Below are 18,109 nucleotides of genomic sequence, written 5' to 3'. Positions count from 1 at the left end.
GTATAGACTGCTCACAAGGCCCCTTCAAAACAGACAGCATCCTCCTCACTTTAGTAGAAGCAGCTATAATATGAACCCTGTCATTTCCCCGCATACTTTCAGCAGCTAGGAGGCAATGGGTCTAAGGCAGTGGGGGCCAACCGGGGCCTGAGAAGGAGCCAGAATCTACCAATGTACATTGCCAAAGAGCCACAGTAATACATCAGCAGCCTCACATCAGCTCCCTGCCCCGCCGATCAGCGCCTCCCCTTCCTGGCCCGCACCTCCTGACCAGCTGTGTTGTGGCTTGCAGGAGGCTCGGGGGCGGGGGGAAGGGGGGAGCGAGGGCATGGCAGGCTCAGGGGAGGGAGTGTAGTCGGGGCAGGGCCTGTGGCAGAGCCAGGGGTTGAGCAGTGAGCACCCCCTGGCACATTGGAAAGTTGGCGCCTGTAGCTCCAGCCCAGGAGCCAGTGCCTATACAAGGAGCCACATATTAACTTCTGAAGAGCCGCATGTGGCTCCGGAGCCACAGGTTGGCCACCCCCGGTCTAAGGCATTAGTCTGATGTTTTTCAAACACCTTTCCTACCTCAGTGAGTAACAAATGCCAAAACTTAAACAGAAAAAACCTTTGCATTTGTCCCTCTCTGGTTATTGTTCTGGTCAAAAGGGCAGATACATCTCAGCCCAGATTGGAAAAAATACCTAATAGTTGGATTGGAAAACAAATTGGTTTTGGGTCCCTAGTGTAGAAGGTGGATAAAACTCTTAGGTACATGAGTTAATGCGTATTTGCTTCTTTGTTGTTAAGTCCAGACACTAGACAATGACAGTGCTTTTTTCCCTCTGTTTTATTTGATATGGTTAGAAAACAATTAGCTACAGTGTACAACCTGGCCTTCACAAAATTAAAACTGGCCAAAGAAAGTACAAAATAATTCTCTTTCCAAATGATGCTCTTCTGTTTAAGTGAAAACAGAACACATGGTTTCAAAACTTACTGTTGTTTGTACAAAAGTTTGGTTCCATACCAGTGTTAAACATCAATTAGGAAAAAATTCCAGTCAGAGATTCTTTCGATCTCCTAACATGTCCTGAAGCACAATTTTGCTTGATAGGACTTTAAATGTAGTGTATGGTTAAAAGAAAGATTGAGACCCCATAATAAAATCAATTTATGTGAACAAATGACTTTTCAACAAATTTCTGAGGTAAAAATAATAAGATTGATTGAATGCTGTGAATTTACCGTATGGTTTGAGCTCACTAGCTAAAGAGTCCTGTTCAGTTACATCACATGATGGCAGACAGCTAAAAAGTGACAAACTTTATGAATGCTTGTATGCAAAAGATAGAAATCTAAATACTAAGATGGGTGAACTTGAATGCTTGGTATTAAATGAGGATATTGATATAATAGGCTCCACTGAAACTTGGTGGAAAAAATAATAATTAATGGGACACAGTAATACTAGAGTACAAAATACAGTAGAACCTCAGAGTTAAGAACACCTCAGGAATGGCAGCTGTTTGTAACTGAATAAAATATTATTTTTTCAAAAGTTTACAGCTGAACCTTGACTTAATGCATCTTTGAAACTTTACTGTGCAAATGAAAAATGCTGCTATTTTCCATCTTAATTTAAATGAAACAAGCACAGAAACAGTTTCCTTACCATGTCAAATCTTTTTTAAACTCCCCCCCCCTTTTTTTTTGTAGTTTATGTTTAACACAGTACTCTACTGTATTTGCTTTTTTTCCCCTGCTGCTCCCTGATTGCATACTTCTGGTTCTAAATGTGGTGTGTGCTGACCAGTCAGTTCGTAACTCTTGTGTTCATAACTGTGAGGTTCTACTGTATATAGGAATGACAGAGTAGGCTGTGCTAGGGGGAGAGTGGCACTATATGTGAAAGAAAGCATAGAGTCAAAGAGAGGAAAAATCATAAATGAATCAAACAATACCATAGAATCTCTATCATAGAATCATAGAATATCAGGGTTAGAAGGGACCCCAGAAGGTCATCTAGTCCAACCCCCTGCTCGAAGCAGGACCAATTCCCAGTTAAATCATCCAAGCCAGGGCTTTGTCAAGCCTGACCTTAAAAACCTCTAAGGAAGGAGATTCTACCACCTCCCTAGGTAACGCATTCCAGTGTTTCATCACCCTCCTAGTGAAAAAGTTTTTCCTAATATCCAATCTAAACCTCCCCCACTGCAACTTGAGACCATTACTCCTCGTTCTGTCATCTGCTACCATTGAGAACAGTCTAGAGTCATCCTCTTTGGAACCCCCTTTCAGGTAGTTGAAAGCAGCTATCAAATCCCCCCTCATTCTTCTCTTCTGCAGACTAAACAATCCCAGCTCCCTCAGCCTCTCCTCATAAGTCATGTGTTCTAGACCCCTAATCATTTTTGTTGCCCTTCGCTGGACTCTCTCCAATTTATCCACATCCTTCTTGTAGTGTGGGGCCCAAAACTGGACACAGTACTCCAGATGAGGCCTCACCAATGTCGAATAGAGGGGAACAATCACGTCCCTCGATCTGCTCGCTATGCCCCTACTTATACATCCCAAAATGCCATTGGCCTTCTTGGCAACAAGGGCATACTGTTGACTCCTATCCAGCTTCTCATCCACTGTAACCCCTAGGTCCTTTTCCGCAGAACTGCTGCCTAGCCATTCGGCCCCTAGTCTGTAGCGGTGCATTGGATTCTTCCGTCCTAAGTGCAGGACCCTGCACTTATCCTTATTGAACCTCATCAGATTTCTTTTGGCCCAATCCTCCAATTTGTGTAGGTCCTTCTGTATCCTATCCCTCCCCTCCAACGTATCTACCACTCCTCCCAGTTTAGTATCTATCTATAAATAGATATTTCTATCTATAGATAGAAATTCCATACTTGAATAATAAGAATATAGCAGTAGGAATATACTATCAACCACCTGAGCAGGATGGTGATTGTGAAATGTTCTGGGAGATTAGGAAGGCTATAAAAATAGAAAACTCAACAATAATGGGAGATTTCATCTGTCCCCATATTGACTGGGAACATGTCACCTCAGGACAGGATGCAGAGAGAGTTTCTTGTCACCATAAATGACTGCTTCTTGGAGCAGCTAGTCCTGGAACCCACAACGAGAGAGGCAATTCCCTTAAGAGATCTGAGGAAGGGGGTTGGGGGCTCCTATTTCTGGAACAGTGGGGAGCTGATCCCCCCACACACAGTTTTATGACCCCCCCTTTCACCTCATATGAGGGGAGTGTGGCAGGATCCCAGGTCAGGGATGGCTGGGATCAGTCTGGGGATTATGTGGACATCAATAATGAAATGATGCTGACTCTGTACTGTATAATTTGTTGCTGGGTACTTCCAGATATTTTAAGTGAATAAAGTTGTGGCCTAATTAAAGCACATCCATGGCCTCCTGCCTTTCTTCCAGCACTGCCAGACAAAAATTTATTTTCCTTTTATTTGTATTTCTGTTCTTGTTTTTCTGATGGTAAGCACATCCCTTTCTAAGTAGTGATGCTAAGCAGCAACAGTGTGCTCAAAACATGAACTAAAGGGCAGTCCCTATTCCAAGAAGTGTATAACTTAAACAGAGTCTGTTCTGTCGATGCTGAGAATGGAACCTTTTACATGCACCATCTTTCAGCTCGGACAGACAAATGGGGCTCTTTCTTTTCGTTTCACCAAAATTCAGATACTACCTACCAGAGTGACCATATTTTCATGTGTGTTTTATAAAGCGCCCATGTATGTTTATGAAACTATAAGAAAAGTAAATAATTTAATTTCTTCTAATCCTAAATAGGTCATCATTATCTCAGCTCAGCATTGCTATTAGCATTCACTTATCCTTTATTTTATCTTTTTGATCTACTTCTCACAATTTGTTCATTTCGCTTTTCTTTCCTTTCCTTTCTTATGCTTTTAACTCATTTTATCTTTTAGAAAGTTTTCATTCAGACAGGAAAGACCTAACACTATATCATGAAATTAGTCTATAGAATATGAAATGTAATCTATAAAATGTTGCTCTTAGTAATAATGCCATGTTTGAAAGACACATGTTGCATTCTTATTCTCATGGCATTCATGTGACACCATATATGGATATATTTATTTCACCCATGTAAAGTTATTTTTTTCCATTAAATCCATGTTTAACAATTATTTCAACCATTCTGAACATACCAGAGAGAGGTTACATTTCCATTTTCTGAATATTGCATGTTTTTCTACTGGAAGATTCAACTCATTTATCAAATGTCTTTTTTTCCCCCCTTAAATGAACAAAATGAGCTAGAGACTGAGTGTCAGCTCTGACTTTGAATTCCCTTGTTTCATTTTGTCACAACCTTAATGTTGTATAAACTTTGTTTGAATGTAAGCAGTGATATTGAGAGAGTCACACAAATATGTGCATGTTTATCTAAATTGCATAGATCTTAAGTTTGCAGTGGTTATATTCAAATGAACTACTCATCCTCATTAGATTGTGATACCTTCCTAAGAGAGCTTAATAAGATATGGACAAAGTTATTGGCATAATACCTTAAATGTTTTTAACTAAAGCCACGTTTAGTGATTGATTTTGAGTCACTGGATAATCTTATTTTAATGTTACTCTTGACATCCTTGTACAGCACTATCTTCTCTCACTTGCATCATGTCAGAAATTTTGATAGTAAGTTCTTGGTACAGAATTACTGATAAATAATAATGTGATGGATTCATAGAACTCTGTGTAAAAAGGATCTGCTACTCTGCAAAATTCTTTCCACTTCACATGACACTACGTACACCTATAGAGAATCCTTTTAATACTAGCTGGAATTATCTGAATTATGTGGAAGAAATGAACAATGACTTGGAGAGCTGATCTTATATCTGTGAATGTTACTATATGGATAGCAAATACATTTTGCTTTATTAATCAATTCTTAGATGTGGTTGATATTCAAACACTTGTGTTTGATTTTGATAGACCTACTGTGCTATGTGCATATGCTAGTAGGACTTCAGTATGACAGGAAAAAAGCTAAGTGTTTTTATATTGTATTTTTTATTAGACGTTAATATTGGTTTCTAATAAGTATTTGGGTGAATTCTTTTTAATTGATTTAATATAAAGTATGTTTCAACTAGAATGAAACATTGCCTTTTACTTTCAGTTGGTAATGTGTCACTTATTACTATCCAGGTGCAGCAGATGAATAATATGGACGAAGTATGTTATGAAAATGTTTTGAAGCAAATAACAGCTGGACACCAGGTATATATATATATATATATATATATATATATTTTTTTTTACTCAGAATCTGTTTCTTGAAAAAAATCTGAACAAGAATTTTCATGCACAAAAACTTAGACTAAATGTTAACTTTTAACTAAGAAGCATAAGGCTGAAAATGTCTAGTATTTTGGTATAGCGCTTTAAAACAACTGATATTACTATATCAAGTGATTATAATTAATTTTGAATCATAATGCATGGTAGGTCTGGATTTTAGACTTATTACATTTTATAATAAAAATAAACTATATGTTATAGAACTACATCACAGAATCCCAGGGTTGGAGGGGACCTCAGGAGGTCATCTAGTCCAACCCCCTGCTCAAAGAGGGACCAATCCCCAATTTTTGCCCCAGATCCCAAACGGCCCCCTCAAGGATTGAACTCACAACCCTGGGTTTAGCAGGCCAATGCTCAAAACACTGAGCTATCCCTCCCCTCCCTCAAAAGTGCTTCTGAAGAGATTCCCCATACCAGCTGAACAACCTGCTTTTATTAGGGTTTGATGTATCAATAAATCAGCCATTGACAATTGGGGGATGTGTAAATATATTTCCTCTTATAATGACGGTAATAAGGTTCATTACTGAGAAGTCCATCTCTTTAACAGATATCATTTCTTCCTTTCCACTTACATAAGAGGTCATTAAACCATTCATCTCTCATTTGATTCTGTTCAAAGTTTGCTGTAAATAGTTTCTCTCTTTCCTGAGTGACAATTCTAAAGTATAGTTTTAAATGTAGCTAAATGTAACTTTAGTGATCAGAATTTCTTTCAGCCTCTGGCCTACTTCCTAATCCCACCTATGTTTTAAGAGGTGTACTATCCAAGATTAATATGTACATCACAGGCAAAGAATTCCATTGTTTTTTAAATGTTTAGCAGAGAATCTCCTATCTCTTGCTCTTTGAAATGTCCCATATAAAAATCACAATTAGTCCTCCACTTCAGTCTGCAATGGAGGTTTCTAAAGTGCGTTTTTAGGTTTCAGACTTATGTCCAATCAAGAAGCAATTTGGCGGGGGGGGGGGTGGTTATTATCCACATGTCTGAATAGCTTATCACTCTTTTATTTCCTGCTTCTGGATCACCAGCTTGGTGCATCTAAGACAAATGGCCATGGTCCTTATGGTGCATGGCCAGTGCAGCAACAGATGCTAACACGTGCTCAATCCCTGCATAGTAACTCCAGTAAAAGATCTAGAGGTAAAAGAGATTTCAGTTCCCTTCCCAAAAACATCTAAGAATAAACACTTTTTGGGAGGGATTTCAAAATATGTTCTCTTTCTCAGAAGAAATATTTGGTCAGGACTAGAGGAAGTGGATGTTGAAATTGAGAGAAATTACTTCAAAGGTCCTCAATCTTCAAGGTCCCCAAATTAGTCAGTGTCAACCTCTTATTCTCCTCCTTCTGATGATGTGTTGTCAAGAAATGTCACCACGGTCCATCTGGCCTAAGCACTAGAGAAATGACTTTGTCACAAATAATGCACACAGAATCTCATCGAAGTTAAAGTAAAGGAGAGGAGCCCATTTTGTTGTTACAAGCAAGATGGATTTAGCTGATTCTTCTTACAGTACCATTTGTAAATAAAAAAACAAGCATGCTCACTAAGTGCCCAAACAATTAGGTGAGTTTTATTTATCATCTTTCGGTTCTCTCCTGGTTTGCTAGTATTGTCTCTGGCTATGCATAGACCTAATGGTAGCAATCTCTTTAAATCCGTAAGATTTAAATATGTACAATTTCTGGTATTGCCACAGAAAAATATATATTTTTACAACATAATATTAAAAAATCTCTATTTTGTGATTATAGTAGACTATAATAGATGGCAATAATCCATCTCCAAAGACAATGGTGTAAGCGCCAAAGCAGTTCAGTTCAGTAATACAGCATCACAAGTGGTTAAGAAGTCCACTTCTCAAGTGGCAGTCCTTGTCACAGATAGTGCAAGTGTAAGGCACAGGGCCGGAAGATGAAATGGCACGCTATTGGCACTTGACGCCTGCTGTGTTTTCCTCTTTGCTCTCTTTTTCTCCACAACCTCTCTTAGGCTTCTTTGACTCCTTGGTGCTGCACAGCCCTCCAACGTAGCCTATCACTAGCTGCCTTTTCCCAGCTTTCAGTGTTGAAAGTTTTCAAATCCTGCTTGCGATCATTCTTGAACCTGAGCCCAGGTCAGCCCAGTGGCCATGGAGAATCCACAAGTTCTCCATAAAGAGGTCATTTGGGCTGTGTCCATCATCCAGCTGGTGTAGATGACTGAGCCAACAAAGACATTTGTGTTTAAGAATAGTGATTGTTTAGCAATTTTCTGTTTTCAAGTATTTCAGTATCAGGAACTTTGGTTTCTGACTTGATATTTAAGTCAGTGGGTGTGGAAGGTGTTTAGCTTTCTCTCATGTCTGAATACTCAGAACACGTAACTTTGCCAGCTTCCTATTACCCCACATGCACTCAGTCAGTTGGCTGAATGTGATGGCTACCTTTCTGATGTGAGAATTAAGTCTGTAATCCAAAAATAGATTATCCAAGGTAATTGATCCAGACATGGCTTGTGCATAACTTCTATCGTAATGTCAGCTATTCTTGTGCTATCAATACATCTTGTGCCATAATCATTATCTTCTTTAGACTGATGATTAGTCCAAATTAATCACAAGCTAACACAAAGCTATTGTAAAATTTCTGGAGTTCCTATTCACTGTCTGTGATGAGCACTGCGTCATTAGTGAAAAGAAGTTCTTTCATCAACACATCTTTAACTTTGTTTTGTTCTCATATGAGCAATGCTGAAGAATTTTCCAACTGATATTGTATAAAGTTGTATACCCTTGGTGGTAGATGAGAGAGCATGATGAACCACTAAAGAGAAAAATATATTGATGAATGTTGCTGCCAGATCACATCTTTGTTTCAGACCACTGCTAATTTCAAAGCTGTCATACTGATCATGTCATATGGGACTATAACTTGCAGGCTGATCTACTGGCACAGAAGCCAGATTTATGCTCTTGATGGTCAGCAAGAACTTGCAATCTGTTGAAAGTGACCCAGGAAAATGCTCTTCCAGCAACACCTGTAACTATTTCACATTTGGGGACAATGTATACCTTCAAATCAACGGCACTGCTATGGGTACCCGTATGGCCCCACAGTATGCCAAAATTTTTGTCTGACTTAGAACAATGCTTCCTCAGCTCTCGTCCGCTAATGCCCCTACTCTACTTGCGCTACATTGATGACATCTTCATCATCTGGACCCATAGAAAAGAAGCCCTTGAGGAATTCCACCATGATTTCAACAATTTCCATCCCACCATCAACCTCAGCCTGGACCAGTCCAAATAAGAGAGAGACTTCCTGGACACTATGGTGCTAATAAGCGATGGTCACATAAACACCACCCTATACCGGAAACCTACGGACCACTATTCCTACCTACATGCCTCCAGCTTTCACCCAGACCACACCACACGATCCATCGTCTACAGCCAAGCTCTACGATACAACCACATTTGCTCCGACCTTTCAGACAGAGACAAACACCTACAAGATCTCTATCAAGCATTCTTACAACTACAGTACCCACCTACTAAAGTGAAGAAACAGATTAACAGAACCAGGAGAGTACCCAGAAGTCACCTACTACAGGACAGGCCCAACAAAGAAAATAACAGAATGCCACTAGCCATCACCTTCAGCCCCCAACTAAAACCTCTCCAAGGCATCATCAAGGATCTACAACCTATCCTGAAGGATGACCCGTCACTCTCAGATCTTGGGAGACAGGCCAGTCCTTGCTTACAGACAGCCCCCCAACCTGAAACAAATACTCACCAGCAACCATACAACAGAACCACTAACCCAGGAACCAATCCTTGCAACAAAGCCCGTTGCCAACTGAGTCCACATATCTATTCAGGGGACACCATCATAGGGCCTAATAACATCTGCCACACTATCAGAGGTTCATTCACTTGCTCATCTACCAATGTGATATATGCCATCATGTGCCAGCAATGCTCCTCTGCCATTTACATTGATCAAACTGGACAGTCTCTACGTAAAAGAATTAAATGCACCCAAATCAGACGTCAAGATTTAGAACATTCAAAAACCAGTTGGAGATCACTTCAATCTCTTTGGTCACTCGATTACAGACCTAAAAGTTGCCATTCTTCGACAAAAAACTTCAAAAACAGACTCCAACAAGAGACTGCTGAATTGGAATTAATTTGCAAACTGGATACAATTAACTTAGGGTTGAATAGAGACTGGGAGTGGATGGGTCATTACACAAAGTAAAACTATTTCCCCCTGTTTATTTCTCACCCTCACCCCCCCCCCCCCCACTGTTTCTCAGACGTTCTTGTCAACTGCTGGAAATGGCCCACCTTGATTATCACTACAAAAGGTGTCTTCCCCCCCCCACACTCTCCTGCTGGTAATAGCTCATCTTAAGTGATCACTCTGGTTACAGTGTGTATGGTAACACCCATTGTTTCATGTTCTCTATGTATATAAATCTCCTCACTGTATTTTCCACTGAATGCATCTGATGAAGTGAGCTGTAGCTCACAAAAGCTTATGCTCAATAAATTGGTTAGTCTCTAAGGTGCCACAGGTCCTCCTTTTCTTTTTGCGAATACAGACTAACATGGCTGCTACTCTGAAACCTGTCACTATAGAGAGTGATTCCCTTGTAGTTGTTGTAATCACTCTGATATCCTTTATTTTTATTCAACATTATGTTGTTGTCATCCTTTATGTCTTGTGCTATCACTCCTTCCCCCCAACAAGCAAGGATATTGTACAGATATTTAAGCACAATCTGTCCTCCTCCTTTCAGTACTTTAGCTGGAATTCCGTCTTTTCCTTTGGGCTTTCCAATGCTAGGGAGGTGATCACCTTTTCAAGATCACTTATAGATGGTTCTAAATTAAGCTCTTTGATAATCTGGAGCCTGGGGATCCCATTTAGTGCCGCTTCAGAAACAGTGGTTTCACATGAGTAAAATTTGTGATAGTGTCCGCCCAGCATTGCATCTGTCAGTGATGCCTCCATTAGGAGATTTGAGTGGAACAGTCTTCTTGGCTAAAGGACAAATTGCTCTCTTGATTTCATTGTGCTACAAACTACAATAACCTTTATATTATTATAGAGGAAATTCAAATAAAATTTTGTAAGCAGTGTAATCTCCTTGGGAGAAATTTTTTTGTTTGTATAACTTTACTTGAAAATCATTTTGAGGTTCAATACAAATAAAAATATGACTGTGGGTTTGCATTTTACTTTGAGGTCTATACTATGGCTGAGAGGTCAAATGAAGTTTGTCGTCTTAATGTAACAATTTCAATAGCTGACACAATCACTGAACTCAATTTTTGAATATTATATTTCAAACTAACAGCTCAATAAACAGTACATTTTCACTCTCAGCAGAATTATTGTTTTCTTTGCTATCTAAATCTCAATTTGGTTCCACGTTGAGATCCAGATTGCTGTTGATAGTAACTTTTTAAAAACACTATAAGTTTGAGCACTTTCTTGTTTAAAAGTTTAATGTATTGATGTTATATAATGGTTTTAACTATTGAGTGACAAAAATGCTGTTTAGTGCACAGAGTTGTTTAGCTTACTGACCTTAAAATTTCAGGATAAATATGGTTGCTTGACATTTTCTACTTCAAACCATTTGCAGATGTGTTTTCTTGTCAGTACGTTGAATATCCGGAAGAGAAAATTAAATACTGCATGCATGTAAAATTACAACAAATCAGTTTATTGTATTTTAATTCAGTGATGCCCACAGTGTATCAGATGTAAGTAGCTTGAGGGATATCTTAAAAAAAACAATCTTACAGAAAATGGTAAAATGCATATTGAAATTACCAACATTTTTCTTTTTAATTTGAAGTTTTAAAATATGTGTGTTTCTATGTTAAGTACTAAAGAAACATAGGATTTACCATCCTGGAATGGGCTGATTGTCTGTGTAGTCTGGCATCCTGCCCCTGACAATGTAGAATGCTTCAAAAGAAGCATAAACCTACCCATAATCCACATGACGTTGCAATAGAGTATTATAGTTTGAAGATGAAGGAATATTTTAGTGACTCTAGCTGGTGATTGGTGTTTCTTTCTTTTTATCCTAGCTATTGTAACTGCAGAGTCTATTCTCTGAATATGTGGTCTTTTTTTTTTTAATTCCCACTAATCCATTTGCCGTCATACTACTCTGCAGCAGAGAGTGTTGTAGATTAATATGAACCATGTAGGGCAAATTGGTTGCTTTTTTTTCCTACTACCAAAATAGCTTCTATAGTCACTCTTGCTATCTAACATTATATCAAAATTTGTAGTAAAAATGTAGACATGAATGTGTCTCTGGATCCTCTCTCCTCTCCCCAGGTGGGAGGACAGATAGCACCCCCGGAAGGAATTTTTGAATCCTTTGAGAGTAGCATTTGTTTTTCTAGGATTGTCATTGTGTGACACTTACTCCTTGTTTTACAAATAAACTTTTTTGCATCCAGTTTGGGCATGAGTGTGTTTCTTTAATATTGCCTATTATGTTTTGCCATTCTATATTTTTATATATGCCTCAAGCTACTTACTTCCTGAGAGTATGAATTGTGTGTACATGGTATCTACAAATCATTTCCTCTCCTTTACATGTAAATCTCCTTCTTTGTAAGATATTTTAGAGGATTATTTCACCCAGCTAAGGTTAATGCTCTTTGGAATCTTTCTTTGCATCCTTTAGGCTGTCTGTGTGCAGTTTAGTAACTAGCTGGAAGGTTCTAGGTGCTGAGGAGGTAGTGTATAACTGTCAGAAGAGGGATATCTCATGTTAGTCTCTACTATCACTACCTCAGAGGACCAAAAAGCTGTATGCTCTGTCTCACACTGAAACAGAAGATGCAATAGTGAGAATCCTGTGTGACAGAAACAGAATTAGAGGGAAATAACTATCCTTTTTTTAAATCCAGGACTGGAATTAGTACTTCCCTTCTGTGGTTATCAAGTTTCCTCTGTATGCTCTTGTGAGAGTCTTTACCAAAAACAAAAGAAGGACTTGTGGCACCTTAGAGACTAACAAATGTATTAGAGCATAAGTTTTTGTGAGTTACAACTCACTTCATCGGGTGCATTCAGTGGGGAGATTTTATATACACAGAGAACATGAAACAATGGGTGTTACCATACACACTGTAATAAGAGTGATCAGGGAAGGTGAGCTATTACCAGCGGGGGTGGAGGGGGGAACCTTTTGTAGTGATAATCAAGGTGGGCATTTCTAGCACTTTACAAGAACAGTAGGAGGGGAAATAAACAAGGGGAAATAGTTTTACTTTGTGCAATGACCCATCCACTCCCAGTCTTTATTCAAGCCTAAGTTAATTGTATGCAGTTTGCAAATTAATTCCAATTTAGCAGTCTCTCATTGGAGTCTGTTTTTGAAGTTTATTTGTTGAAGAATTGCCACTTTTAGGTCTGTAATCGAGTGACCAAAGAGATTGAAGTGTTCTCCAACTGGTTTTTGAATGTTCTAATTCTTGACGTCTGATTTGTGTGCATTTATTCTTTTACATAGAGACTGTTCAGTTTGGCAGAAGGGCGTTGCTGGCACATGATGGCATATATCTCACTGGTAGATGCGCAGGTGAATGAGCCTCTGATAGTGTGGCTGATGTGATTAGGCCCTATGATGGTGTCCCCTGAAAAGAAATGTGGACACAGTTGGCAACGGGCTTTGCTGCAAGGATAGGTTCCTGGGTTAGTGTTTTTGTTCTTACCAAAAATGTTGCTAGTTGGAAAGTCTTGGGGCTGGTATATGCTACCGCGGTAAATAGGTCTAACTTATGCAACTTCAGCTACGTGAATAACGTAACTGAAGTCGAAGTAGTTAGATCCACTTATTGTGGTGTCTACACTGGGCTGTGTTGACAGGAGACCTAATTTACTCAGACTAAAGTCATGTTGGTTTGTTCGTATCACATTATTATACTACAGATTGCAGTGAGATATTCAGCTGAAGTTGTATGTTCCTGTGTTTAATGGATGTAATGTGCATTTTCATTTTTAAAGAGTAAGGACAGTAGGAGGTAGTTGTATTCTACATAGGCATGTGTTATGACAGATGGAGAAAATCTTTTCATGTTGATTTTTTAACAGTCATACTCTGCAAGACTCAAACTCTTCCTGGCTACTGGGAAATTAAAAGTTGGTGATTCAGCCTTTAATTTTGATCCATCTGCTCAAACTAATGAGACGTCTCATTTGTGGGCTTCACTTTGAATTACCAAATGCAAGTGGAGCTATATAATTTCTCTGAGTGAACCCCCTCCCCCCATGGATAATAATGGATGACTTAGCCCAACTGAATTTTGTTTCTGTTTTATAAACTTTCTTACAGCTACAATACTAAGAAAACAGAGATTAGAAAATGGCTCAAAGGTTTCCATGTGCTTTTTAATTTAAACAGCTCTTTCTGTAGTGTCGACTAAAGATGTAGATTTCCATCACAAGATTTTTTTTATCAAAATACCGCCTTAAGACTTCAAGTGACAACTCTTGAAGCCATTAAAATTGAAAGATAATAAAGTTTTTCTGAAAACTTTGATATGTGCTTAGCATCAGCTGTTGTATCTTTGTTCCCCATTCACACACCAAACTTACTGTGTTCTCGTTTTTGTATTGTTTTTCTCATACCCACCTGTTGGTTAGATCTTCCTGACTGATTTTCTTTGTTTTTAATAAATGATTTTTTTCTTTTAAGAAAAACATTTGATAATTACACAGTGATAGAGAAGAGGCTGTAGCAGCAGAGAGGGAAACGGCAGTCCTACTAACAGGACTACCTTCTCAGACAGTATTGGTGGCATTTCATAGAATGGCATGCAGTTGCTTTGTTCCCAAAATGTAAACCAGGCACAAATGATCCTAAAATTGGATGAAATAATTGAATAGAAGTACAGGGGTGTTACGGTCTTAATATGTGTTATAACTGAAGTGAGAAACCACGTACATTTGTTTTTTCTAGTTTACTTCTCAACACAAACTCTGCTTTTCTTATCTTTGCAACTTAGCAAATCTTTCTTTTTCAAAACAAGTTTTATGTTTCTCAGTGTTTCATCGGGAAGCTTCTAGTTACTTTACACATGCCATTACTTATGTCTGTTGTACACACTATCAGTCCCACACACTATCAATCATCTGCCTTTGCAGAAATCTCTCAGCTGCTCGAGCAATCAAACTGGTGTTTTACCATACCTTCCCTCCTTCCCTTTGCCCTTCCTGTGCCAAAGTGCTGATCGTTTCTGAAGTCCCTGCATGACGGCATAGAAAGCCATTTCAGTGCTGCTGTTATAGACTTTTTAATGACAGGTTTCAGAGTAGCAGCCGTGTTAGTCTGTATTCGCAAAAAGAAAAGGAGTACTTGTGGCACCTTAGAGACTAACCAATTTATTTGAGCGTTTAATGTATTACCAGTTGAATGGACAAGAAGGTTGCTTTCACATTTCTTTTTTCTTTGTTCTCTTTGTAGTCACAATTTTTCACCATTAATTACATTTTCTGTTTCATAACTCCACAAGCAGTGCATGGTTGCATACTAAACAGAACCAAATAAATAACTAGGAGGACTTGTTGCACCATATCCTTAAATTTTGTACATATTTTGGACAGATGTCAGTCTCTGTCATTATTGCATGGATTTTGTTGTAATGAAGGTATTCTGCTACATCTCCGTTCTCCTGCAAATGATCTTTCTGAATCAATTTCTTCATGTGCATATGTCAGTGAAAAGGTTTGCGGGGTGGCTGGGGATGAGGGATAGTCTGTTTTTTTGGAAATACTGGCATTTTTAAGAAATCTTTGAATTGCGGTTTTCAAAAAGTTTAACAGTTTTATGCAGTGACAACTCAACATTTGGGTCGAAGACAAATTTGAAGTTTGTTTCCGCCATGATATATTTACAAGTTGCAATGAACAGGACAGTTTTTGTGAAGTTACACAGGAGATATTAAAACAGGCTGAGTGTTATATCGGGCTGCATGACATCCTTAAGACTGTGACAGATGTTGCAACTCCCTGCAGTATCTTTGGGAGAACATACTGTATTAAATTTTTAAATGGTTTTTATGGGCCAGGGAGTATATACAACTCCCGGGGGGGGCGGGGGTTGCCACAGCTCCTCTAGAAACTAAAAACAATGAGGCTAGGGGGTGATTAAGGTGATCACTCAGGTTGTAGATACCTCCAGAGAGAGAGCACCTCTTGGAAGGCTTGAATATACTGGTTCAAAGTGAGTTGTCAGAGACAATTGAAAAAGAAAGGCTTTTCACATAAAAAGGCTGGACTTAAACAGAGTGAGGGCCTTCTTTCTGATGCAGCCAATGGACAGGATTGTATGTCCGAGGGGGGCACCAACCCTTCCAAATGGGTCAGACAGACTTTAGTCTACTAGGGCCCCATAAGATTGATGGGAGACCTCTGGTAAGCTTTTAACATGTATGTAGGAATGCTTATTTTTTTTATGTTTTCTATAATGCTTTTACCTTAAGAATAAAAGTGCTTGCTTAGAAAGAGCTGAATGGTAACTTGTAATTGGTGGCAATGCAATATACTGTTCATAGCTCTTGGAGAGAAAGCAAACTGCAGGTGCTGGCCTTCAGGCAGACTGGCTTGCTGGGGGTATCTCCGTGTAAGGCAGGGAGTTGTGAAACCTTAAAACCCCTGGTCAGAAGGGAATGGGACAAGGGTCACTGTCCAGAGACAGATACTGTTGAAGACCTGACTGGGCACTCTGGGAGTGGACCACAGAGGGGAGATACAGGTGCAGTTACCCTGAAACTGTGACAAACACATCTGTAGAAAGAGATGCTCAGTCTAACGCGCTTCATTAGATTGTTTAGTAAGGATTTTATTTTCTCTCTCTCTCCTTTCACATAAAGAATCCTCACAGAGCAGAGGTAGCGAAACCTACTGACCCTCGAAACCACATACAACAATGTTCAGAAGTTCGGGAACCGGGAGGCACCTTCTAGGGTTTGGGGCTCACGTGCCTCTGCCCCAGATTTTTGCCAGGGTTTGCTGGCTCTGCTCAGTTACATGGTGCTGCAGGTCCCCCTCCCTGAATGGCAGCTGCTGGAGCCAGCGCATGGGGAGAGGCAGTGGCAAACATCTGGGAGCTGCAGGGACAGCTGCTGCTTTTGCTGCTGCCTCTCCCTGGGGAGCTAACACCTGGGAGCTGCGGGGTAAAGGGGGCATGCCAAGGGTGTGTGACTCAAGTTGTTGGGGGACAGCAAACCTTTAAATTGTGCTCCCTGTCTCAGCAGGTACCAGTTATCTCTGGCAAAAGGCCCTAGCCCCACCACCCCGCCACATGGTAGAAGCCCCGAGCTTCCCCTCTATCCCCAATCTGATAGGCGGAGAATGGGGGCAGAGGCAGGGAAAGCCTCTGCGAGCCACACTTTAATTGTAAAAGAGCTATGTGCCACTCATGAGCCACTGTCATAGAGGATGGACAATGCACAGGTTTACAATGCAACACAGTTGCAGAGTTAAAGTTGTTTGGGGCACCTTAACTCTTCAATTCTTTGCTTATCTAATTTCTGTCAATTTGAATCTTACACACACATTTTACTATAGGTATAAGTGTTCTCTCTCTCACATACTGACATGCGTACAAAAAAATATGTAACACACACACAAATACGTATTATAGAGAGTTTGTAGTCAATCTATAGATAAGGCTATAACCAGTTCTCCTTTATAGTCCTGATATTTTCCTCCCTCTAAATACTCAGAAAAGGTAATTTCTGCTTCAAATGTTATATATGCCGATCAGAGGAGACTTCTTGGTCAAATTCGAATTAAACAAGGTAAACCATTTGTAAAAGATCGGAAAAAGAAAAATGAGCTTTAAATCAACTTTTGGAACAACTCAGTTTTGTCATGAGTTGAAGGAATGGTATTAGAAATGTTTATAGGTGTGCATATGTGCATCTATAAAGTTACTGGAAGCTCCCAGTGAATTCAGCTGCAGAATGACAATACAAGGCCATAATATATTGTTGCTGTCAGCGATGGTTCTCAAAATCTGTAACATATTGTCTAGAGGTGAATGTTATTCCAGTCTTTATCTGCCAACAAAGTGCTAAATTAAAATAATGCATGGTCTGCACTGTGTTTTAAAGACCTAGAAGGAGCACTGCAAGGGAAATTTTTGTCACTTCATGAGGTTGTGGAAGCTATATTTGCCTATTGGCTTGCTACTTTAAATAGGAATGCTGTCCTGATTAGTAAGGAAAAGAAGAGGCAGAGCTGAATGAGATGAGGGGTTATAAATCCCTCATCTGACATTGTTGAGTTTATTGGGAAGGGCAGTATCTTATGAAGTGAGAGCCTTTTAAGAATTGGAGGGATGGATTATTTTGTATTTGCTAATGTCTTAAAACCTGTAACATTTTGGATGCAAACATTGTTTCTGACCCCAAACTAAGGAGAGAAAGTAAATTAACAACAGCGGAGCGAGTGCTGCTAGTTACTGACCCGTCTTAAAGATCTTTCAGAATATTTCAAATACTGTTGTTTGTATTAAATATAAATATTTTCATACTAAGCAATTGTGTGATTTTTTTTCCCCTCTGAATATGACTGAGAGGTTTTAAGAGCTAAATTCAGGGTTTTAAATACTGTAGCCTTTGGTTTGATTCTGTATAATGCTTGCTTTCTTGTCTCTGTTTCAGTAAAGATTTAAACTAAGTTGCAGAAAAGGCAATGTACAAGTAGTTGTATATAATTTGTCT

At 39.3% G+C, this 18,109-nt stretch overlaps 1 protein-coding gene across 9 annotated transcripts in view; it reads left to right on the top strand.

Annotated features, from left to right (window-relative positions):
* The window catches only part of ASCC3 (activating signal cointegrator 1 complex subunit 3), a 508,597-nt gene that overhangs the window by 234,947 nt on the left and 255,541 nt on the right, over window positions 1–18,109 (top strand). For all 9 annotated transcript variants that reach the window (XM_073336867.1, XM_073336864.1, XM_073336863.1 and 6 more), the window contains one exon: window positions 5,191–5,262. In XM_073336867.1, the coding sequence (XP_073192968.1) occupies window positions 5,191–5,262 (72 nt within the window). The remainder of the gene's footprint in view (window positions 1–5,190; window positions 5,263–18,109) is intronic.

Source organism: Lepidochelys kempii, chromosome 3 (assembly GCF_965140265.1).
Source record: "Lepidochelys kempii isolate rLepKem1 chromosome 3, rLepKem1.hap2, whole genome shotgun sequence".
NCBI classification, from domain to species: domain Eukaryota; kingdom Metazoa; phylum Chordata; order Testudines; family Cheloniidae; genus Lepidochelys; species Lepidochelys kempii.
The sequence above is the reverse complement of the archived record's forward strand: the minus strand, read 5'-3'. Positions and strand labels throughout refer to the sequence as shown.